Here is a 23,629-nt window from a genome sequence, read left to right on the forward strand (position 1 = left end):
TCATAGCGCCTCCTTTTCGTTCTGGGTCTCTTGTGTCCTAGGTCCTTGGTCCTGGGATTGCAATGCGAGTCACGTAGCTACCATGTCCGATTTTTAAGTTTGCGCTGCACAAATCACGTCCTCAACCCACTTGGAAGAGCTGAAAAGCACGAACCCTTGTAAGAAGCCAAGCTAATGTCCTACTTGGGGCTATTTGTAGTGTGCACTTTCTGTGGATTTTTATGATTTGTTTACGCTGCCTCTGGACGTGAGTGATAAGCGGAAATCCAATGGAAAACAAGTCAATGGAAGCCCTTTTTTCCAAGTGGCATGGACATGATGATGCAATGTTGATAATGGGGCAATTACAAAGATGAATGGGGCTTCACTGAAATCTGATCATGAAAGGAATCAAAAGATTATGATACACAATTTTAGGGTTTATTATTAAAACATTTATTTAAAAGCTTATTACTTAAAGAACAATTAGAAACCATAGTGAGTGCCGAATCCATCGAAGCTCATGTGCGATACGGTCTCGGCGGGGGAGTAGTGGATCACAGCAGGCTGGTGAGCGACCACGGTGCTGGGAATGTGGGCGGGTTGATGGTAAACCGAAGGAGCCTCCACATGGGCAGGGTGGTGGTACACAGCCGGAGCCTGGACATGAGCTGGCTGGTGGTAAACATCAGGAGCCTGGTAATGAGCAGACTGTTGGTAAACAGGAGCCACTGGAGTCGCTTGGGTGAAGAGATTCGAAGGTTCGGCGTGAACCGCAACTGGGGCAGGAGCTGGAGCATAGGAGAAGGTCTTAGCCACCGTCGGCTGGTAGACATTATTGCTGATCCTGGTGTCCTGTTTGTGCACCTGTGAATAAGGTGTGGCCACCGACTTGGCGTAGTGGGAGACGGTGCCGTCGAAGCTGCGCACCACGTTCTGCTGGGTGTGGGCCACCGCGTGCTCGTCTCCAGTTCCCAGATAGCTGATAGGCTGGGCGATGATTCCTGCCCATGTGGGCGCCAAAAGGAGCAGCAGGCTGGCGGCAAGGCTGATGATTTGAGACATGTTGATTCTGTGGGGCAAGTGCGGCAACTGTGGCTGACTGGATTAGCCAATGGAGCATATATAGGCCAACAATTACTCATAATCGCCGGCACTCGCCCTCGCAATGCCAAACTAGTTTGTGGCTTTGGGGCCGGCTTTGCGTGACTTTCAGAAATCCATTTCTCTAGCCCTCGATCGTGGCAAATCAATTCACAATTGCCCCAGCTCCAAGTGACAGCCAACAGTCCGTAGAAAGGGCGTGTCGACGACCCAGTTACACGTCTGGCAATTGCATAATGCTCCCGGACCCGGCTGAGGTCGCCGCACTTGCTCCGCATTCCGGCCAGCGATAGTACTCGGATGAGGGCAACAGCTCACCGCAGAAGTGCCATCAAGTGCTGGGCTCACGGTCATACGAATAGCCAAACATCCAAACCTCCATAAAGGCCAGCGCAATTTATGGCCCATCGGAGATGCATTAACGCCGCTGGAAAATTGTTAATGCATTTTCGCTTTCGGGTTTCTGGTCTCGGCTGCTCTTCATGCCTTTCAATTTCGAGTGCCACAGTTTCTGATAAGTAAATAAATACAAACATTGTATATATTATATATCACCTGATTGTAAGTTTATTTTTGGCAGTGGCAGCAGTAAAGTAGAGTGAATCTTGGACTTGTCGTTCGAGGTTTAAGGTTAAAATTTTGATATCTTTAATATATAGAAGAATCTAGATCTTTGAAGTGTTAAATTTCCTAACTAGACATTGTCACAGATGTTGCAATACACCCACTCATTCATCGGCCACAATAAGAGTTATCCTGCTAGAGACTCTGTTTCCGTTTCCGTTTCATTCTCAATGGACCGACACTCGACTTGAAGTTGCCTCTCTGATTCTGATTCTGATTCTCCAGCTCGTCCATAAAATCGTTCAACTCACAATTGAGTCATAATGCAATTGGCAAACGTCAAGCAAATGTTGTTAACTTGCCAAAGGAGACTGGCCCAGAAGGGGAGCGGGGGTTTGATGATAAAAGGACCGAGAGATGGATGGAAGATGGCCAAGTGTTGGGACATTGTTGCCTTGACCGGAGTGACGGTGCAGGAAAAGTTTGGCGCAATGAGAATGGACACACACTCGTAAATATCAAATGGCATCAACATCTCGGCGCCAAATGTGATTACGATTACATCGATTGCGAGGAAAACTTCAGAAAGTCACCTTTGTTGGTTCCGAAATCAAGGCACAAGGACAGAAGGTGTGCTTGGGTGCGTCCATTATGGTCCTCATGAAATTTGGCACATAAATTGTATTATTGCATTTATGCTTGATTTTATTTCCTTGGCTCTCGGCTCTGCTTTTCTTAGCCGATTGTGTGTTGTGAGTATGGAATTGGCTTTCGAATTATTTCTTCTTTTTTTTTTATTTTTGGCTCTTACGTGGTCTAAAGTGGATTCGTCTTCGTTTACGTCTGCGTTGTCGTCTGACTTAACGATTTATTGAACTGACAGGAATCACATGTGAGTGCTTACATTTCAACGGTTTCCTTTTCCTTGGCCTGTCGACGCTTTTTGCCGCCTTTCTTCGACTCTTGCGCCAACGCAATTTGAACTTCAATTAGCTGCATTTGGCCATGGCTAATAAACGTGGCTCTCCCACGACCCCTGACTCCCCGACCTGCCTCTGCTCCTCATCCTTCGTGTTGATATACAATTACAAATGACGCGTCAGGGCCAGGCCGAAAGTCAATTACCAAAGTACACGGTCAAAAATGGGGAATGTTTGTAAGCTAAAAATAAATGCAACATTTTACATCAAGTAATTGACAGAATTTATGTATAAAGACTTTTTTTTCAGTGCATATGAGAGTGAAAGAAAAGAAAAGTAGCATAAAAGCCACCGCCTCGTTGGCTAATTGGAATTGAAACATAAATTAAGCGTCTCATTCGAGGGCCAAGAAGGCGGAATGCAACTAAAACTTTACGACTTCTTCACTTTGGCCAATTCTGAACGTAACGGCCGCATTCACGTGCCGTTCTGCAATTTTACGTTTTTTGTCGTAATCCCCCGCCAATTACGCTAGTTTCCCCAATTGTTGTAGTTGTTGTGTATGGGAGGTGGTACTGTTACTGTTGCATCCACATTGACAGCTTAGATTAAGTGTTGCCAATAAATACTTGGCCAACTCGGCTAGTTGGAGCTTGTATTTATGAGCCAGCACAGTTGCCATTTGGCAGGTCGAAATTATTTACTGGTAATTACAAGTAACCACATGGCTATTTTTTCTTTCCAACACACTTAGAAGGAACTTTTCGGAGTTATTCTCAAATGAAGTATGTATTTTTTACATACTAAAGTATTAAAGTTTTCTTAAATAATCTCTAAAACTATAAGATATTCCTATATGAATGCTCGGGTGTTGTATTGCCAATCAGCTGCAACCACAATGCCCACACCAAAGAATATCCCACCCCAGAACCCATCCCATCACAGCCCCACCGCCCCACTGAATACCAGAAGCTCCTTTGCTCTCGGTGCTTTATGGCACAAAAGGGACTTGGCTTCAATTTTCTTTATATTACAGCTTGATTTAATTTGACGTGAGACCTGCTCCGGGGTCCTGTTCTTGACCAGACCGAAATTAGAAATGGAATCATGCCGTGCGGATGGGCGGGAGTTCAACTTGATTCCGATTCCGGTTTGCAAGAAAGGACTACAAGTCGCAATCGGAGAAATTCAAATGCCTTAATGCTTAATGAAAATATGAACAATTGGGAAAAAAGCAAATGTCATTTGCCAGCTGCCAGGGTCAGGACCTTAAGGGGTGGCTGGCTGATCGCCTCGATTGATATAATTTCATTAAGCGACCTTCGCTTCCACCTTCCCTGTGACCGCTTGGGGAAAATGTTCAAAAACAGGACCAAAAATGGGGAAAAACGAAATGAAAAGTAACGGAAAATGCCCGTTTTATAACAAATGGAAAACGGAAAACTGGAAGTAGTAGCCCCCACCAAATATTAAAAAAAAAAGAGGAAAATGATAATGAAAATGAAAATACATAAACAGAATCGTTGACAAGAGCGGCGAGGGTGGAAACAATATACACAGTACTTAGATATAGAGGCTGCTGCGTGGAAAACTCATTAAAACTTTTTTACAGCCCATTTAAGAGCAATTTGTAAATTGTAAAACTTGTTCTTGGGCCACGAGGAGTTTGTTACAAATTTCTATAATTATTATTTATAATTTCTTAAGAAAAAGTAGGTGAACTTCAGAACTTAAGAAGTTCAAACATTTCTTTTTTAAAAGAGTTATGTTATTTTAATCCCAAAAATTCTTATAGACTAACTAAATAAAATGTTTACTATATAAGCATTATAGTTATTTTAAGCAACACTTATCCTTTACGCTTAAAATTTAAAATATTACCCGAAAATCTGCCAGCTTCCATTTTCTTCTCATCTCCAAAGGGAAGTGCCCGTCGAAATCACTTTGGGGCCTTGGAAGAAGGGCCCACAATCGCAGACATTAAATCCAATTTCCGCACATTTCTGGCAACGGGGTATGCGAAAAATTGTGTTAGCTGCGGTTGACTTTGCCCCTGCTGAACCACCTTCTGCTGCTGCCACACCGCCACTTAAATATTCAAAGCGAAAAGTCGGCCCCCACCTTCGCGTCTTGGCCGACTTTCCCCAGTTTTCCGTGTTTTCTTTTTCCTATTATTCAAACGCCGCTTTTCATGTGCAGTGCCGAAAAAATTCCCACAGGATGCAGTCAAAGGGAGCAAAGGTTGGTGATTTGGCATTTTCGGGGTGAATGGGGATGGAGGTTATAGCCCACATGTGCAGTCCTTTAAACGTTTTTATTAAGTTCATATCTCGAATTCGCCCATACGATGGTGCTTGTGTGGGGAATGCCATCTCTTGGGAATCTGCCATAGGAATTTCCACCGCTTGGCTAATTTATTCTTATTCTTTAAGACTTTTATTCTGAATTTATTTGAAAAGCCCGCCTAGGCAGCAAACAGTGTTGGAAAACTGTCAACCTGCGGCATTGATAGTCGTCTTATCGATACCATAATCAACACGTTGAATAATAAAAATATCTTAGCTGAAAAGTTATTAATATTAATGTTTCGTTGATTTGTTGAAAGAAAATAGATATAGTAGTCTTATCCATTTGGAACCAAGCCAAAAGATTTCCAACGGACCGAGTGTGACCAGCCGCGTCAAAAACTTGACTGCGAATCGATATTTCCAACGATGATTCTAAGCTTAGTGGTCGACCAGCACTAAGTAAAATTTCAGCAATAAATATCAACCTCACAAAATCCACCTTGGTTTTGCGAATCAAATACGTTTAACTTAAAAAAAAGAGCTGCATGTGGAATGGAATAGAAATTTGGTGTTTATTGTTGACGTTTGAGCGATATTTTTGCCTGTAGATATTAATTAATAGATTGTTGCATATGCCAAAGTAGACTCTTTGTAAAAATTCCAGTGAATCTTAACCTTCGCCGCTGTTTTCTAAGTAATAACTAATCGTGCGATATCATACGTAGTTTCGGTTCTTAACGTTCGGTATTAGTTGCAGTTGTCCACGAAAACACAGTGGATACGAAAAGTGACAGCCGAAACTGACCCCCGCGCCCCGCCGACCGCTGTCACATTTCATTTTTTTTTTTTGTACGGCGAGGAAAGCGACATTTTCTTCGAAAGGTTGCGCCCAGACTGCAAAAATGATAATAAACCTCAAAGTTAAGACCCTAGATGCGCGCACCCACGAATTCAGCATCGACAATGAGGTAATGCCCAAATCTTTGAGGTTGTGTGGCCCAGCGTCTAGAAGCCTCTATATATGTGTGTGTGTCTTCTTCCAGATCACGATACGTCAGTTCAAGGACCAAATAGCCGAAAAGACCAGCATTGCTGCCGAAAACCAGAGAATCATCTACCAGGGAAGGGTCCTAGCTGACGAGAAGCAAGTGAAGGAATATGGTGAGTCATCCCTGGGAGTAGAGGCGGCCTATCATTCATTCATATATTAATTGCCCCCTTCTTGTAGATGTGGACGGCAAGGTGCTCCATGTGGCCGAGCGCCCACCATTTTCTCAGCGTGGAGCCAACTCCCGGAATAACGATGAGCCCATGCGCACTTTCCGCAACCGGCCGCAGGCTGGAATGCGGACTTCGCCGTACTTCCGGGCTCTGGACGGAATGCTTGTTGGCACAATGGCTATACCCGTGAATAATGGTCCTGTTGCAACAGTAGGTCATATTCCCGACACCCTGTAGAAACTAAAAGTATCTCTATATCCTCAGACACGCAATCCCCCCAATCGCTATCCCAACTCGTCGTCCTTCTGCATCAACCGCATCACCGTGGCCATGCACATGATCGATTGTGCCGCCAACATAGCCGCCTATCTGGAAAACCCCGCCGTGGGCCTGAACAACCAATCTCTGGATATCCTGCAGCGTGGTCGCTGGTCCATGGAATCCACTGTAGTCGAAGTGGGTGTCTCCTCCACGGATCTCCCACGCAACAACAACATTATTGACATGGTCCAGGATGCCGTGACAGCGGCCCTTTCGCGTACTGGAGCTCGAAACTACACCGTGGTTCAATTACCCACAGTTTACACCAACGAGAGCGGTGAAACTACCCAGCAACGTGCCGGCGAAGCGGCCAACGATGCAGCACCTTCCGGATCGGCTAACGAAGCCGGTGGCGAGACTACAGCCGCCACTGTCATCATAGAGGATGTGATTGAAACCGATGACGAGGCTGCCGATGGATCTTCAGACCGTTCGACAACTCCCACAGTAGAGGTGGATGTTGATGTAGCTGTTGGTGGTCAACCTGCTGCTGGTGCTACTGCTGCAACTTTCACCCCTGCTGTTGCTGCTGCCGCCAGCTCAACCACAGGAAACGGCGGGGAGGCTGGAGCCGCTCCAGCTGCCGGAGAAGGCACTGTGAATGCAGGACCCAGGCGTCGCACTCGGCCTCAAGTATTGGCCCAAGTCATTCAGCACTTCCGTAACACCCAGACGCGTCTATCGCCATTTGTGGATCGCTACTATGATATCCTTCAGAATGATCCGACCTTCGAGGAAAGTGTAAGTTGTACTTCATAATCTTGAAAGAGAATTCAAGAAATAATGAATACCTATCATTCGAACAGGACACCACGGGGCGCGAGAATGCCCAGCGCATATTTGACCGGGTCTCAGAGGCCTTCCACTACCTCTCCCATGCCCAGCATGCGATTTCTGACCTGATGCTGGACCTTTCACAGCCAGGACCGCGGGTGCTCACCTGCCGACCGATTCTTGTCGAGCAAAGCGGCTACATACGCTCCAACAACATCTTTGCTCCCAACTTTTTGGCTCCACCACCGGGCCTCCTCAACGAGGTGGCCTTCAGGGCTGGGGCAGCAGCCAATGCTGCTACTACCAACAGAGCAGCCGCCCCGAACGCTGCAGCCACTTCGAATGCAACTACCACGCCGCAGGCCAACAATCTGCAGACTGCCACCGAAGCTAGTCGCAGCGCAGTGGCCATGGCTGAGATTGCCAGTCGGGCTGCTGGAGCCGCTGCTGAAATGGCGGCCGGAGCTGCCAGTGCCGCGGCTGCTGCTGCCGCTGCAGGTCTAGCCGGTATGGCTACCGACCGTGTAGAGGATCCCGTTGATGAGCCCATGGTGGTACCAAATGCAGCTAACCAAGGACAGCAGCCACGACCGAACGAAATGGGTAAGAGAGTATTCTTGCGACAGATATTTAATTCATTTCAGTTCATTCAGGTCATGCATTTATTAAGTTTAAAATGTATTAAAGGATAAGATTTAAATTATAATGATTTTTTAGATCACGATCACGATCAAAGTGCTGATCAGATTCCTGATCAGACCAACGATCAAGAGCCCAGAGCAGCTCCTCCCAGGCTGCGTGTTTATGTGCCAGTGACCCTGCCACCGCCCAGTATGTTTGGTTGTTTGGTTGAATTCCTTCTCGACTCATTCATGAAGCCTAACCCATTCCGATCACTCATTCGTTTGCTACCCCTGTTCGACTATACTCACTCGTTGTTAGTTGGTTTCCAGCGTCTAACCCTCCTAATAGCCGCCTGGTTTTTGTCTTTAAAAGTTTTGCTAACGTATTTCGCCTTGCAGATCCTCAGCTGGAGATGGCGCGACTCATCCAGGCAGTGGTCAACAGGGCCACCAACAACGAGACGAACGACGTGCATGTGGAGTTCAACTCGCCCAACATTATGTCCATTAACTTGCCCGTACACGTGATGACCGCCGCCGTGCGTCCGCCCTCTGCAGCGGCGGCTGCTGCTACTCCCACATCTGCTGCACCGGAAGAGGCCTCTGCAGACAATTCCTCACCAGCTGGGAACGGAGAAGCCGGTGCAGCCTCCACATCAAGCGGCACACGCAGCGGAGAACAGCGCGCCAATACTTTACCGACTACGTCCACCCAAACACGGTCCACTTCGCGGCCCCAGATTCAGATTGGCGGCAACAACAATTGGGGCAGCCGCATCGCACCCACGCACACGGCCTTCGATCGCTTCCTACCCTGCAACAGTCATCATATTCGGGAGCCGGAACCACAGAATAACAACAACGCATCGGGCAGCTCTAACAACAATCGCAGCACCGCCGCCGCCCCCGCTGTGGGAACCGCCGTCGTGCTGCCGACATCCACAGTTGGTGCACGTCCTGGTGAGTTTCGTTTAGAATGTAGCACCAAATCATGTACACTTCCACCGCCACGATCCACTCGCACATCCCTTCATCCGCACCAGCACCCGCACCAAGAACAGAGATGGAAAGTCACAGTCAATCGAATCACAGTCGAATCTTAGAGTCAGTCGGACTTATAACTTGTCCAATAGCATGAAGGATTACAAAGTCTTGCCATAGTATCTTTAAACTATTATTCATATTATTGAAAGTAGGTAAGATATAGTAGTTGCTGATCAAGTTGTTGTTAGGATTAACATTTCTCTGAAGAAAATCACACACAAACCCGTATCGATTCGACTAAAGACTGGCCTCCGTCTCTGACATTAATTTCCATTCTATCCATATCATCATTTAGTCACCTCTGATCGCATCCACCGTGGCGGTGCCAACGTACGTTCGACATGGCCGGCGCGGCGCATGCGACCCTCTAGCGAGCAGCTCCGGCCAGCAGCCTGGGCTCGGGCGTTTTTGCAATCGCAGACGCAGGTCCCGACTTTGATTCACGTTGGTGGTGGCAGCACCAGCGGGGCCTTGTCCGGAGCCGGGAGAGTTCGCCCCTTCGGATTATCGCACAGCCTTCGCGATAGGCAGGCGGCAGCGGCTATTCGAACGGCCCTCGTTGGTGGTGGCAGCACCAGCGTGGGTGGCCTGACGACGATACGGCGGGGCCGCATTAATCCCACCGGCCACCACCGCCAGAACAGACTATTTCCCCTCCTAGCTAATTTAATGATTAATATGAGAAATAATGCGCCAACAGCTCCGGCAGGCAGCGCCCCAGTCGCCCCAGAAGGAGTGACCCCAGCGGCGTCGGCTACGGCCTCGGCCCCAGCCCCAGCTCCAGCCACCATCCCAGCAGCTGCTCCATCCCAGGCGGCTCCTTCAACGCCCATTATCAGTGCGCCCGCTCCCGCCCAACCCGCCGCGGATTCGAGCGACCTGCGCGCCCAGTTGTGCAGCTTCCTCAACGACAGACTGTTCGCCGGGGTGCCCATCAACGAGCAGACCATCCCCGCGGCTCTCGATCGCGCCCTGGAGTGGTTCGGCGACAGCCTAATCTACCTGGCGCAGTACGAGCGGCCAAAATACATCGCTAGGGACTCGGTGTGCAACGTTCTACGGTACAGCTTTCGACGAATTATTGAGCTCTGCAGTGAAGCTCCGGGCACCAGTTCGGACGCACAGTTCAAGGACAGGCTCAAAAATACTCTTCTCACGTTCCGCATGACCCTCTTTAGCGTCCTCATATTTTGCCTGGGCTATGCCAATGCCGAGCTCTACTGGCGCCAGTTGATGCGCCTCCTGTCCACCCCACTGCGGTCCAGTAAGTAATCCTCAAAGTGCCAACATAAAAGTCGGTAAAAATGGGATGGTTTCTTGTTAGATTTCCGCGACGAAGCCCTTCAGTTCTTGTGCATCTACATTGATCCGAGAAATCCAGATGACTTAAATCCTGAGCTGATAAACAGCATGAGTGCAATGCAGTTTCTTGTCCTCCGCACGCCTGAAGGCCCACCAGCTTCGGCAGAGACAGAAGTAAGTGTTTGGGCTCTGATGAAGCTTACACTCAGAAACTTTTTAAATTGAAGCCCTTTGTGGCGCCTCCACCTCTTTTTAATCTCCAGCAGCAACAGCAGCCGCAGCATCAAGCACTGGACACCGACGTGGAAATGACTGAAGTGCCTGCCACCAGTAGCAGTAGCACACCAGGAGTAGCGGCAGACCCCCTGCCCGCCGTGATTGTGGGCTCAGAACCTTGGCACATGAGTTTCCCTAACGAATGGTTGCCTGTGATAACGCGTGACTTGCAGACACAGACTGAGGTACTGACCATTAATTAGTAATTTATTAACTGAAACTATAATTGGCATCCTGTTGCAGAACGATCGCCCCCAGCAGCCTTACTCCGATGCCTATATATCAGGGATGTCGGCCAAGCGCCGCAAGATTATCCAGTCGGATAAGCCGACAGCCACTGTAGAATGTTTGATTGCTAGTGGCGTCCAGCGGGCCATTCAGAGCGCCGGCTTGGGAGCTAATGGAAGCAGCAGTTCCTCTATCAATACAGACTCCGTGATCGGTACCATTGCCCACGATGCCGCCATTCAGGCCTCGTACACGGATGCGGTGCGCAACAGTGTCCGGGAGCGGATCAAGCAGGACGTTGACTACAAGCCCAGCAAGTACCCGCAGATAACCAAGTTCGCCGAGCAGAAGTAGAGGATGGAGAGGAGTAGCGCCCTTGGCCAACTAGTGCTTGTTGTACATTTTACTTTAATGCATTGTATTTAATTTAGTTAATAGCTAAGTTTTGTTTAAATCCAACGAACGACGACCTTGAGGCGACATTGACACATTGAGAGGGTCTTTAGCAAATCCTTCGACCTATATAGAATAATAATATCCAACTGATATGTAATCATGAATACCCACACCTTACATACACACACACCACACACTATGGGACACGAATGGCAGAGCCCAGACGAAAAAGCTTAGGGGCTGCGATAAAGGAGTAAAATAAACACACTTATTAACCTTAAATGGTAATGGCACTAATAATGCTGATGTGGATGTGGATCGGGGACCACACAAAGCGGATTGGCTTTCAATTCTTTCAACATCTAAATGGCCAAATGGCGATGGCGTCCCCGTGTCGCGTGACGTGTTGAACAGATCGGAACAGAATCAGAGCCGTGACGACAGCCGAATTCGAAATTCCAGCCAAATATTTTGGCCAGCGCCTCAATTGACGTCGGCCAATGGCACATGATTGCCCATGACGATGGCTCTGGAATGTGGATCAGCTCAAGTGGATGATCAGATCAGGAGATTACAAGAAAATCGAGCCTATAGCCTATCCAGTCCAGACCAGCCCATCACATCCTATTTCATCGCCACCGATGATGCCTACGCTACTCTTGTTATTGTTGTTGTTCTTGTCACCTGCAATCAAAACACGAAAATGTGTCACACAAAAATGTTGGCAATATTTATGAGGTGGAACGACAAAAAAAAAAAAAAATAAAATACCGAACCGAACCGAACGACAAATATCGAAAACGAGCAAAGAAAAGGAAAACATATAAAATATATGAATAAATAATAATTATTAATATTTGCCGCTTTTCTTTAAATATTTTTACTCGAAATGATTGGACTCTATAAATAGACTAGCTACGTAATCGAAGTATATTTTTAATAGCTACAGTTATGCGAAAAGGTGCGTGTCAAGATTGTAAATCTGTCAGTCAGTACACCAGCATAGACAGTCTTATATTAATTGTGTTATTTCAAGAAATGAAGTACTTTGTTAGTTCAAACATAAGCTGTAACCTCAAGAGTGAAAGTAAAAGATTTGAAATTTTATAACCCCGCATACGGTTATGATCCTTACAGTTTTGTAATTTCTTTAATCTTTAATCAGACGACCCTAAAGCCCAACCGTGCCAAGGTTCCATGGTAGCCGGCCAGTTAGCATAGAGATTGGACAGAGCCGGATAATTAATTGCAGCCACATCGACCAGATCGAGGTGGCGACGGAGATGGTGGAGACATCGTTGGCACGCGCATGCAGTCGCCCGGGGAATGGATGGGTATGGGTATTGGGATCGGGATCGGGAATGCGCGGAATTTGCGGGAAGCGCATTTAAGGCGCCCCCTGGTTCATTATGCATGCCCAGGCATGGGTAAGAGGGCCAGAACTTTGAAATAAATTAAGGCATCGGACTTTGATGCATGGCTCCACGGTGCTCCCTCCATCTACCAGTTGAATTTTTCTGGCGCCAATGGAAAATTTTCATCTGCAGTACTGAAATGTTTGGCCCAATCTCAATTGGGCTGTCGCTGATCCTTCAACAAGCCGGTTTCATTCAATCACTGCTAACCAGGCATTCCGAGATCCCAACCGATCCAGAACGTCATAATTAAAAACATTTCTCAGTGGTCCTAAACGGCAAAAAAAAATTATAAACTTTAAATGAATTTATATTTCTTAAATTCAAAAATTGTAGATCTATCTTTGGGTCTAATCCTATATCCTATCTAAGATATAGACCTATTAGTTTACCTATTTCTTATATATTTTTTTTATTGTGTACCAGATGTGTGTGTTTATGTAAAGGACAATTTATTAAGAGTGCGTAAAAGTGGCTGACTGACTGGCAGACACAACGACCATACCAGAACATACAAAGATGTACACACAAACATGTGTCCATATGCATTTACATCGATGATAATGATGCCCCATACATAGATCTAGGTTCCCAAGAACCAACTACACCATCAGCCATCAGCAGCAACATTGACTGAAGTAGCAACATCAACAGCAGCAGCACAAGTAGCAACAGCAGCAACTCAAAGGGGGCACAAACACGCAACCAGCAGCATCAGTTCAAGATCGAGATTGAGTTGCAGATGGAGATGGAGATGGAGATTGATGCCTGGCGCCGAAAGAACAGGAACACATGTAATTGAGTGTTGTGGACAATTACACAAGTCCCAGCTCCCGGATTTAAAGCCCCAATTGGCCAAAATGATCCTCCACAACCTCTCACAGAGAACCTATCTTTTAGGTTCCTATACTTTTTAAGAATTGAGTTCTAACCCTAATACTTTTAGTTCTAATCTTTAAAATCGTGTAATTTTTAAAACCTTTTTTTAATAATAATGAGTATAAATGACAATCTTTGAGATCTTACCCTTTTCTGTTAATGAATAAATCAATATACAGACAAGAATTTATATCAACAATCTTCTACATCATCTTCAGTTTTAGATGAGATACATTTCCATTGATCCCACTGTGCGGAGCAGCAGCAGCAGCCGCAGTAGCAACAGAAACAGCAGCCGCAGCATACGGATCTTCATCGATTTATTCCCACTCCCAGTAGCAAACGGACCGTACTCGAATCAAGACGTGCTCATCGGGCTAGAAAAGACGTATCCTACATCGTACGCTCCATAAACCGAATCGAATCGAATACGATCGGAACCGAGACTTTGACTCACCCATACACTCACTCGCGGTGTTCGAAAACAAATAACACATCTAAGATTGTCGTGTCAGAGGTCTGAAGAGAGTGAACGGGAACGGGAATCGGCAAGATATATATACATATATAGAAGAGGAGGGAGTGCACCAGGCGGAGTGCAGGAGGAGGAGGAGGAGCAGCTCCAGCTCCAATCTCCAAATTTCAATCCCACCCCCCCTTAACCGATTCGAATCGGACCGGAATTTCAATTCCGATACCGAGATCCGGAGATCGGGAGTGTTTTAAACGAGAGTCCCGAGTGCGTGCAAAATAAATCTACTCCTAGTGCCAGTTGATAGTGCCGCATTGAAATCTGATGCCATCGAGAGTTCAGAGAATCCAAAAAACCGAAAACCAAATCCCGCCTTTGGAAAACCGATCTGCGATCTGGAAACCCCCGGCCCGCATACATATGTGAGCCAGTGGGTATTTTCCCGATCGTTTTCCGATTGTTTTTCCGAGCTGCCTGCTCGCCACCTCGCAGTTGAAAATCCACCGCCTCAGCGCATGCAACGCGTCCTTTTGAATCGTGAATTGTGAACAGATCCAACTATATAGAGACTATTCTCGAAAACTGAACCAAAACCAAAGAATTGTGAACTAGATAAGTGATCTTGAGTGATCGGCTAGTGATCGGCCGCCAAAATGACTTCCATAATGTACACCGTTTTCCACCTGGCATCGCTCCAGTGCTCGGTGCGACCAGAGATCTCGCCCTGCACCTGCGAAACGGGCAAGGCCTGGAACCACGTGGAGCTCTCCTGCGAGAAGCTCGAATCCTTCAATGCCGTTGTCGACACCCTGGCCAATAAGTTTAATCCCGACACCAAGATCGATCTGAAAATCACGCACTCGCAACTGGACGACCTGGAAATGAGATCGTTTACGGATATGAACTTCAATCTGTACAAGCTGCGGATGAAATGGAACGGACTAAGGTGAGCTAAATGAATCACTGTTTGAGTCATTCGTTGGCCAAAGAAGGATATGTTGTTCTCCGATGATTTGGTTTTCAGTTTTCGGAGAATTTTCCAACCAAAATCATGGTTGTTGTGGGAGGTTCAAGGCCAATAGCTTTGTTCCATAGAACAGGCAGAAATTTCCGCTCATCCGGCTATCAATTTAGGTTCCTTAAACCCAATAAAAAGCCGAGCGAAAAATAATAATAATGCAAAATGTACACAATTTTCAATACGCTTATGTAAATGCTCGAAAAATGTGCTCCCCGGATCGCAGGGCTTGTTTACAGCCAAGTAGATACTAAAACAATAACAATGTCATTTGTTTACGTCAAAGAAACCCGGTACCGTCTCATTATCTATGGCTATATCTCTAAATTGGGGAAAATTGAGTGGGAGATGGAGGTGGACCTGGACCTGGAGGTGGAGGTGTAGGTGTAGATAGGGCAACTACAACATCAGATCTTACGAATCTTAATTGCCATTCAGATGATTTAATTTTTCAATTAGGAAGTAGCATTGAATTGCTGCAAATTGGCCAACGGGCTACCCCAGATCGGATCCTATTTCCCGTACTACCCAGATCCCCCCACTAACAACTAGGCATCTATGGAGAGTGCGAGCTATGGGAGCAATGGGAATCGAAATGGAATTCGTATTGATAATTGAATACCTTATCAATACGCTCATTATACACGGCTTACATAGGAGGATCATATGAGCTCCGATCGGGGCTTTGAAAGAGTGTGCGTGCCGCGAGATGTTCCGCCGAGATCGACGTATACTTAATGCGTACAAAAAATTGATAATTGCAGTTTATTGCTTTTCAGAGCGCTCTTTCAGAGACGCCTGCACGTTTTTGTTCTGCCTTCTGACTCTGACTCTGAATGAATTTTAATTCACCATCCCATCGATGTATATAAATAACAAATAATATGCCATTCTGTCAATCGGCCGATCTTCCCTTGCGAATCTAGAAATAACATTCGAGCCTATTTCATAAGCGCCTGTGCGCGGGTTCATTGATATTTGACTTCGATGCCTTAAGGCGGCTTTCTTGATTCAAAACAAAGTATGACTCAGGATTCGTTCGATTCACCCAAAAAAGTAGGAGCTTCCAAAAATGGTTTCATTATTTCTTCATACTCAGACTGATGGGGGGGCTCTACAGTTGTTACCTTTTACCAATTTATATTTTATTCCTATTTAGTCCCATTTTAAAACAGAATGTCTATGTTGGAATGAAATGAAAAATGTTATTTATATTTATGAAATTATTCCACATCATCGCTCGGGAAATAGTTCCTAGAAAAGTAATTATTTTAAAGAATTTATGGCAATATATTTTTAAAAAGAATTTCGGGAAAACACTAAGTATATATTAAAGACAATTCAAGCCATCTTAAAGTCATTTCAATGAAAAATAGATGATTAAAAAATAGAAATGGCCGTTTACGTGGAATATGATTATTAGTTCTTGAGAATTTATGCAAATGATAATCTCATCAGATTATAACAACCCTTTCCTCGCACTCCCTGATTATAGATTTCGATTTAGCATTTAAACGTATATGTATTCGTTGGCCGCTAATATAATTTAATTACCCGACTTGATCGAATCAGTGAATCAGTGAACACCAGCTCCTCCTCCCCCATCCAAGTTTCAATAACCCAGGTCCGAATAGCCTCCCATTCCCGATTCCCGATCGGCTATCGACGATCTTTGCATCCAGAAATGCTAAGAGCGCGTGCCTCTGATGGGGGGTTCGGCGGGGATCGGTTTTTACATTGATGTCAATTTAATATAATTGACCTATTGGCTTAATATCGCGCTCTAACCAAATCATGCCAACCCAGCAAGGAAAAGTACCACACTTGCGTACTTGTATCTGTATCTGAATCAGAAATCTGTATCTGTATCTGTGAGTGAGGCATGACGAGTACATGATCATGACTTTTCTATATAGCTCTATCAGCACGTGGATTTTTCTAATGTGTCTCATTACTGAAATACTGAATGAATAAAATATTTTAAAGATTTTTTTAAATATAAGTTTTTGTTTTCTTACTCTTTTTGAAAATTTTAAATATAATGGATTAATCACTGAGCTGATCTTGTTAATATTTAGTCCAAGTGCATTCCTCTGCTCCATCCTAGCCCAAATATAGATCACATCTGGGGGCAGTCCATTGATAAGAGCTCCTGTCTCTTTGGGTTCTTTTGTTAAATCTGTTTTATGACTGGCGCCAAATACAATCAACTCGGTTTTATGACCGCTTTTTACGATCGACATTATTCAGAGCCCACTCGTGTGGAGTGTGAGCAACTATTGAATGGGCCACATCATACATACTTATATATTTATATGAACTTGCAGGACTTTCGATGGGGTGCCATTTTTAAGGGTTAGTACACAATCTATATGGCCTTTTCGATGGTACGATGGCTTGGGTCTTGGTCTTGCTCTTGGTCTTGGGCTTTCTCAGGCGATAAGGTTAAGTGATCAGTGAGTTATATGTTCAATCACTTGCAGATTTGTTTGAGGCTATTAATATTGTTGTTATTATTATCATCGAAGTGCAGTCCCAGTCACAGTCACAGCCCTGAGAAAGTGCGAAAAGTGTTGACGGCTACTGTCTGACAATTAATTATGATAACTACTCCGCATAATTTATTATGCTATGGAATATTCCGAACCGATCAGCATCTGTCTGGTGATAATGTTCTCTAGAGAAGACAGATTCAAACTTTTTACTATGGAATGCCGCCGATTCAGGAAACAAAGTAAACAATAACAAAACAAAAAAATGTTCCAAATAAAATGTGTGAACTTAAGTATATAACATTTACGTGGAATGTTTTTTGAACTTGTTTTTGTTTTCGACGATGGTCTCTCTGGTGGGCTCTGTTTTTTAACTCTCTGTGGTCTTTGGTCCGGGGTCAGCCCAGAGACGAGCAGGCAGTCCAATTGAATTTTATTATTACGCTCAATCAATGATCAAGGGGCCAGTTTGGGTCGTGTGACAATTATACCGCTGACGTTAAGGAATTGTGGATACATCCCCTACCATCCAGTACCCACTACCCAATGGCCACAGGCCAGTACAAGTATCTACAAGTTCAACGGGTTCATTATGGATGCAGTATCTCTGCCCCTGGCCAGCCTTTCTCATTACATAATCAACTCTGGATAGGCTCTGGTCGCTCCAGGCAACTCCAGCCGGCAAACAATCAAGTCGGCAGGCGTCTGGACTCTAAAAATAGCTCCTGCCAATCAATCTACTGCCTCTACTCCTCCTCTACATACCAATAACGGGCGCCAAGGATGTCCATACCACCCTCCACGCCCCCAGGCACTTGGCACTCCATCCCAGTCTCCAGTTCCCATCATGAATCTGAATCGGCTGTTTGGCGCCTCGACGGCGACAACTTAATAGCCACCTGCAGACGTCGATAAAGATACAGATCAGATCAGGTGTATTGGTGGGCCGGAGCAGCAGCTCTTGGCTGATAAGGCTGCGTCATCGGGTCCAGGGATGGGTAATGCGATATGCCTCCATTCAGTAGTAATTAGGCTTTTTGCCGAATCACCGTCAATAACGTGATTCACATTTGCCCGGCACTTCCATAACTTTTCTTGTTTGAAATACCTTCATTTTAATGTTTAATTATGCAATAGTTATCAATTATGTCGTCAGTAATGGCTAGCTACAGATAGCACCAAGTTATCAATCAAATCAAGCGATTCTTCAGAGCTGTATTTATACTATAGAGGAAATAATTCTCTAATCTCAAAAAACTCATACTACCACCAAGAATTCTTATCATATTTCATTCTATTGAACAAAATTTCAATTCATTCAACAAGAAGTTGAGCTTACAAATTCTGCTAAAATATTTTATATTTTCTAGCCCATGTTTTCTTGATAGATTTGTTTAACTAAAGACCATTTAGGCCTCCTTAAATATTAGCACTTATTCTATTTGTTTCACTTTCTATTTATACGAAATTGTAATGGATTTGTTTTCGCTATTTTTAGATCGCTGCCCGAAGTACCATTTCGCGGGTTATCGAATGTCACCTACCTAGGCATCGGCGACAACGAACTCGAAGAGATCCCAAAGCACGTCTTGAGCCACATGCCCAGCCTGCGAACACTGGACATAGGACGCGGCAATGTACGGGCGGTGCAACAGGACGACTTTAAGGGCATCCAGGAGGTGACGAACCTAATTCTACCGAGTAACAACATAACTCGCCTGGACAAAGGATCTTTTCCGCGGAGCCTTCTGATATTGCATTTGGGACGAAATCGTTTAGAGACGCTGAATGGAACTCTGCTGGATCTGGACAAGCTTCAGTCGCTTTTCATCAATGCCAACAATATCAGCACCCTGGATAATGAGCTGCCGGATGGGAGCAAGCTGCGCCTGCTCATGGCCCACAATAATCGGCTAGAGAGATTGCCGGCCAACATGGCGGAAATGGACCAATTGGAGACGGTGCACATCCAATCCAACCGACTGCGCTCTTTGGATCGTGTCTTCCGGAATGCTGTTAATCTGTCGGAGTTCCTGGCCGAAAACAACGAGCTAGAATACTTGGCCCAGGATGAGTTTTCCTCCTGCTACCAAATCGACAACCTCCTAATGGGCTGCAACCACATCCGATCCCTGAACTACTCGCTTCTACCCATTCTCAAGCTGAAGAATGCCAACTTCTCGTTTAACGACATGGAGGAGTTCTCCATGGCCGAGATACACGGTCTGCGATCCCTCAAGTTCCTGGTTCTGTCCAACAACCGTATCCAACGCCTTCTGCCCGATCCGCGGGGTATACAGAAGATGTTGCTCGTGGAATTTCATCTCGACCAGAACAGGATAGAGGCTCTAAACGGCGCCTTGGCAGGATTAGGGAATCTAAGGATTCTAAACCTAGCCAGAAATCGATTGGAACACCTTCAGGAGGGCGACTTTGATGGTCTTCAACGTCTGGAGATCCTTGACCTCACAGGAAATCAGTTGGTAGATCTGAAACCTATGGAAACGGTGAGTGGGTACCCAAAAGCGGTTTATAGAATATATTTCATGAATATATACCTTGTTCTTCCAGACAATTTTGCCCAATCTAAAGATCCTTAATGTGGCATTCAACAACATTACCAAGCTGGAGCAGGACTTCAAGGGTCTACCCGTACTGTGCCAGGCCAACTTGACCAACAACCAGATATCCTCCATCTCGAGCGATCTCGTCACAAATACACGCTGCAGGAACCACAATGTGCCCGGAAAACTGGAAATAAATCTAGATGGTAAGTTAGTTTTAATAATTAGTTAATCTTTTTAATAAAATCTTTCTAACCCCCATAGATAATCCCATTATGTGCGACGTGAGATTGAACGAACTGTGCCGACTAATGACCGTCCAGGAGGCTCGCATCCGAGGACGATCCCAGTGCTTCGAAAACGACCAGGAAGTTTGCACTGTACTCCCAATGCTCTACAAGGTAGACCTGCCGATTGTGGTTGCCAATCTGAAGATAGGCGGCAGGGAGGACGCCAAGCCGGTGGTGCAGATGCTGGTGCCATCGTTGATGAAGGGCAACGAGGAACTATTTCCTCCGATCATCGCCACTCTGGGTCAGCCGCTCATTAATCCTGTTATCATTGGATCCGCAATAGTGCCGTCTTTGACGCCCCCAATACCTCTGCTCACCACCACTCCGCCAGCTCCTGTTGTAACCACCACCGAGAAGGAAGTCAGGGTAGAAGAATCCCCGACCGTAAGTCCTGTTGCGAGCAACACCACCACGACGACGACAACGACAACTACACCCAGTGCTCAAGTGGCGCCCACCGAGATCATAACCACCACTGCGCCCACTACAACAACCACCACTACGACAACACCCAACCCGAATGAAACGTTGCCCGTGATTGTGGAGATTCAGGAGTCCGAGGCCCACAATGCCAACCCAATAAATAACACAGAAAATGTCGAAGCTGGTCCTGATGCTAAAGCAGAGGAGGATCTAGCAGTAGTGGTGCCTCCTCTGACAGTTGGAGATCCAATCCAGGACGACAGGGAGAAGGAGCGGCAGCGGGAAAATGAAAGTGAGGACCAGCTGAAGCACGATCTCGACCAGGAGTCGGTGGCCAAAACCGAGTACGAGACGGTCGAGTTTATACCCAATCTGGTGCAGCCGCCGGGCAAGGCGAATGCCCTCGAGGAGGACTCCGATGCGCAGTCCAACTCCGTGCACGCGGAATATCCGCATGCGGCGCAGAGCCTCCAGATCCCCGAGGAGCCGCCGGAGGAGTGAGCTTCCGGTTCCGCCGGGGAGTCCGCCCTCCCCAGAAAATATTATTTTACTGTAAATCGCAGAGATGGAGTCGAAGGAATCGAAAAGGAAGCAGCATGCAGAACGAGATTCGGATTTTTACACGGAAAAGAAATCAATAACATTCGGATTAAAAGCAGGATAACAAGGGACATTTTTATTTTATGTGATTTAGGAAAGCTTTACGAGATTGTATAAAGCCTTCGTTAAATTCTTTAAAAGGTATTTTATCCAAGTATATAGCGGCGATGTCAAATCGACACAAACATTACCTTAACTGTCCTGTTTTTAATCCAAATGCGTTTAATTTTTATTCAGTGTAAGCCTTAAGTTAACTTAGTTTTTATGTTTTATTTAAGCCAATTGCTAAATCAAACAGTTTGTCGGACGGTTTTTGTTGAGTTTTTTTTCTGCGAAACAGGGACGACGAGGAAGGATCGAGGAGGAGGATGACCCAGGTCCAGGTCCAAAGGGAACCGACCGTCTTATGATTTAAGTTTATTTGTTGGGGGCTCAATTACGTGAATGTGTTGGCATAAAAATGTGTGTTTCGGATTTCACTTTACCTTCTCTAAAATAAACTAAAGTTCTTATGGAACGATAAATTAAATTTATTCATTTTTTTTATTCTACTTCTATTCAAAATCCAGTGAAGTGAAATCCGGAACTAGAGTGATGACATTAGATGGAAAGCAGCGCCGGTGGCGATATCAGATATGCAAAGTGCAACTGCATATATACTATATATCTATATTTAATAACTGTATACACGTTTGTACGTTGAATATCTAAAAGTAGGTACTTAGAGTTTAACGACAAAACAATAAATCGCATCGAGCAAATGTTAATGACGAAATGCAAAATAACACTCGCACTGACATAAAAACACACATCCACAAACTAAATAAACGAGAAAATTCGAAAAAAATATTAAGATTGTTATCGTTGGTTAACAAATGAGAAAATAGATATTAGCTTGTAATTATGTGCAAATGCAAATGGTATTCTAAATAAAAACGTAAATAAAAATGGAATCTAAGGTTTCATTTATTTTAGCCATCACTGTGGACCCTATAGGGGAAAACCCCATTTTCAAGGGGTCCCATCACGAAAAATGGACAAAAAATCTAAAAAATATTTTGTCTCGAATTTTGATGCAGAATGGTGGAGAATCGATCTAGAAATCGTTTAAGGTACTCCGTTTGAGAATCGGATGAGAATTGCGAAAGATACAGCCATCCCTGTGGACCCTATAGGGAAAAACCCCATTTTCACAAATCACAAAAATGGACAAAAAATCTAAAAAATATTTTGTCTCAGGATTTTGATGCAGAATGGTGGAGAATCGATCTAGAAATCGTTTAAGGTACTCCGCTTGAGAATCGGATGAGAATTGGGAAAAATATAGCCATCACTGTGGACCCTATAGGGAAAAACCCCATTTTCAAGGGATCCCATCACAAAAATGGACAAAAAATCTAAAAAATATTTTGTCTCAGGATTTTGATGCAGAATGGTGGAGAATCGATCTAGAAATCGTTTAAGGTACTCCGCTTGAGAATCGGATGAGAATTGGGAAAAATATAGCCATCACTGTGGACCCTATAGGGGAAAACCCCATTTTCAAGGGGTCCCATCACGAAAAATGGACAAAAAATCTAAAAAATATTTTGTCTCGAATTTTGATGCAGAATGGTGGAGAATCGATCTAGAAATCGTTTAAGGTACTCCGTTTGAGAATCGGATGAGAATTGCGAAAGATACAGCCATCCCTGTGGACCCTATAGGGAAAAACCCCATTTTCACAAATCACAAAAATGGACAAAAAATCTAAAAAATATTTTGTCTCAGGATTTTGATGCAGAATGGTGGAGAATCGATCTAGAAATCGTTTAAGGTACTCCGCTTGAGAATCGGATGAGAATTGGGAAAAATATAGCCATCACTGTGGACCTATAGGGGAAAACCCCATTTTCAAGGGATCCCATCACAAAAATGGACAAAAAATCTAAAAATATTTTGTCTCAGGATTTTGATGCAGAATGGTGGAGAATCGATCTAGAAATCGTTTAAGGTACTCCGCTTGAGAATCGGATGAGAATTGGGAAAGATACAGCCATCCCTGTGGGCCATGTAGGGGAAAACCTCATTTTCAAGGGATCCCATCACAAAAATGGACAAAAAATCTAAAAAATATTTTGTCTCTGGATTTTGATGCAGAATGGTGGAGAATCAATATAGAAATCGTTTAAGGTACTCCGCTTGAGAATCGGATGAGAATTGGGGAAGATATAGCCATCACTGTGGCCCATATAGGGAAAAACCCCATTTTCAAGGGATCCCATCACAAAAATGGACAAAAAATCTAAAAAATATTTTGTCTCAGGATTTTGATGCAGAATGGTGGAGAATCGATCTACAAATCGTTTAAGGTACTCCGCTTGAGAATCGGATGAGAATTGGGGAAGATACAGCTATCCCTGTGGGCCATATAAGAAAAAACCCCATTTTCAA

At 45.0% G+C, this 23,629-nt stretch overlaps 3 protein-coding genes across 14 annotated transcripts; 2 read left to right on the forward strand and 1 right to left on the reverse strand.

Moving 5' to 3' along the window:
* Nucleotides 1–426: 426 nt before the first annotated feature.
* LOC108127610 (cuticle protein LPCP-23) lies at nucleotides 427–3,155 on the reverse strand. 6 transcript variants are annotated; one of them, XM_070280436.1, is made up of 2 exons: nucleotides 2,866–3,155; nucleotides 427–2,808 (listed from the first exon to the last, which is right to left on the reverse strand). In XM_070280436.1, exon 2 carries the CDS (start codon nucleotides 1,042–1,044, stop codon nucleotides 466–468), a length of 579 nt encoding a protein of 192 aa, XP_070136537.1. In that variant the 5' UTR covers nucleotides 1,045–2,808; nucleotides 2,866–3,155; the 3' UTR covers nucleotides 427–465. The 6 variants fall into 6 exon arrangements, with proteins under 6 accessions (XP_070136537.1, XP_070136541.1, XP_070136540.1 ...); XM_070280440.1 differs by having other exon boundaries at nucleotides 427–1,594; nucleotides 2,552–3,155; XM_070280439.1 differs by having other exon boundaries at nucleotides 427–2,490; nucleotides 2,552–3,155.
* Nucleotides 3,156–5,284: 2,129 nt separating this feature from the next.
* Nucleotides 5,285–11,896, forward strand: LOC108127744 (large proline-rich protein BAG6). 7 transcript variants are annotated; one of them, XM_070279567.1, is made up of 11 exons: nucleotides 5,285–5,823; nucleotides 5,899–6,016; nucleotides 6,084–6,286; nucleotides 6,341–7,138; nucleotides 7,204–7,774; nucleotides 7,889–8,002; nucleotides 8,194–8,754; nucleotides 9,134–10,102; nucleotides 10,163–10,314; nucleotides 10,368–10,601; nucleotides 10,660–11,896. In XM_070279567.1, the coding sequence occupies exons 1-11, from the start codon at nucleotides 5,758–5,760 to the stop codon at nucleotides 10,996–10,998; spliced, it is 4,125 nt and encodes a 1,374-aa protein (XP_070135668.1). In that variant the 5' UTR covers nucleotides 5,285–5,757; the 3' UTR covers nucleotides 10,999–11,896. The 7 variants fall into 7 exon arrangements, with proteins under 7 accessions (XP_070135668.1, XP_070135669.1, XP_070135671.1 ...); XM_070279568.1 differs by having other exon boundaries at nucleotides 10,413–10,601; XM_070279570.1 differs by having other exon boundaries at nucleotides 5,286–5,823; nucleotides 9,539–10,102.
* Nucleotides 11,897–13,643: 1,747 nt separating this feature from the next.
* Nucleotides 13,644–22,149, forward strand: ltl (larval translucida). The gene is made up of 4 exons (XM_017245046.3): nucleotides 13,644–14,752; nucleotides 18,815–19,823; nucleotides 19,888–20,086; nucleotides 20,145–22,149. The coding sequence occupies exons 1-4, from the start codon at nucleotides 14,460–14,462 to the stop codon at nucleotides 21,095–21,097; spliced, it is 2,454 nt and encodes an 817-aa protein (XP_017100535.2). The 5' UTR covers nucleotides 13,644–14,459; the 3' UTR covers nucleotides 21,098–22,149.
* The last annotated feature ends 1,480 nt before the right edge of the window (nucleotides 22,150–23,629 follow it).

Source organism: Drosophila bipectinata, chromosome 3L, assembly GCF_030179905.1.
Source record: "Drosophila bipectinata strain 14024-0381.07 chromosome 3L, DbipHiC1v2, whole genome shotgun sequence".
NCBI lineage: Eukaryota > Metazoa > Arthropoda > Insecta > Diptera > Drosophilidae > Drosophila > Drosophila bipectinata.

What these genes read in the sequence shown, in the direction of transcription:
- LOC108127610 (XM_070280436.1), bottom strand. Translation starts at nt 1,044, where the DNA reads ATGTCTCAAATCATCAGCCTTGCCGCCAGCCTGCTGCTCCTTTTGGCG.
- LOC108127744 (XM_070279567.1), top strand. Translation starts at nt 5,758, where the DNA reads ATGATAATAAACCTCAAAGTTAAGACCCTAGATGCGCGCACCCACGAA. An exon ending in CACAGTTGGTGCACGTCCTG is followed by an intron (nt 8,755 to 9,133) that starts GTGAGTTTCGTT and finishes ATCATCATTTAG; the next exon opens with TCACCTCTGATCGCATCCAC. An exon ending in GTCCACCCCACTGCGGTCCA is followed by an intron (nt 10,103 to 10,162) that starts GTAAGTAATCCT and finishes GTTTCTTGTTAG; the next exon opens with ATTTCCGCGACGAAGCCCTT.
- ltl (XM_017245046.3), top strand. Translation starts at nt 14,460, where the DNA reads ATGACTTCCATAATGTACACCGTTTTCCACCTGGCATCGCTCCAGTGC. An exon ending in ATCTGAAACCTATGGAAACG is followed by an intron (nt 19,824 to 19,887) that starts GTGAGTGGGTAC and finishes TTGTTCTTCCAG; the next exon opens with ACAATTTTGCCCAATCTAAA. An exon ending in ACTGGAAATAAATCTAGATG is followed by an intron (nt 20,087 to 20,144) that starts GTAAGTTAGTTT and finishes TAACCCCCATAG; the next exon opens with ATAATCCCATTATGTGCGAC.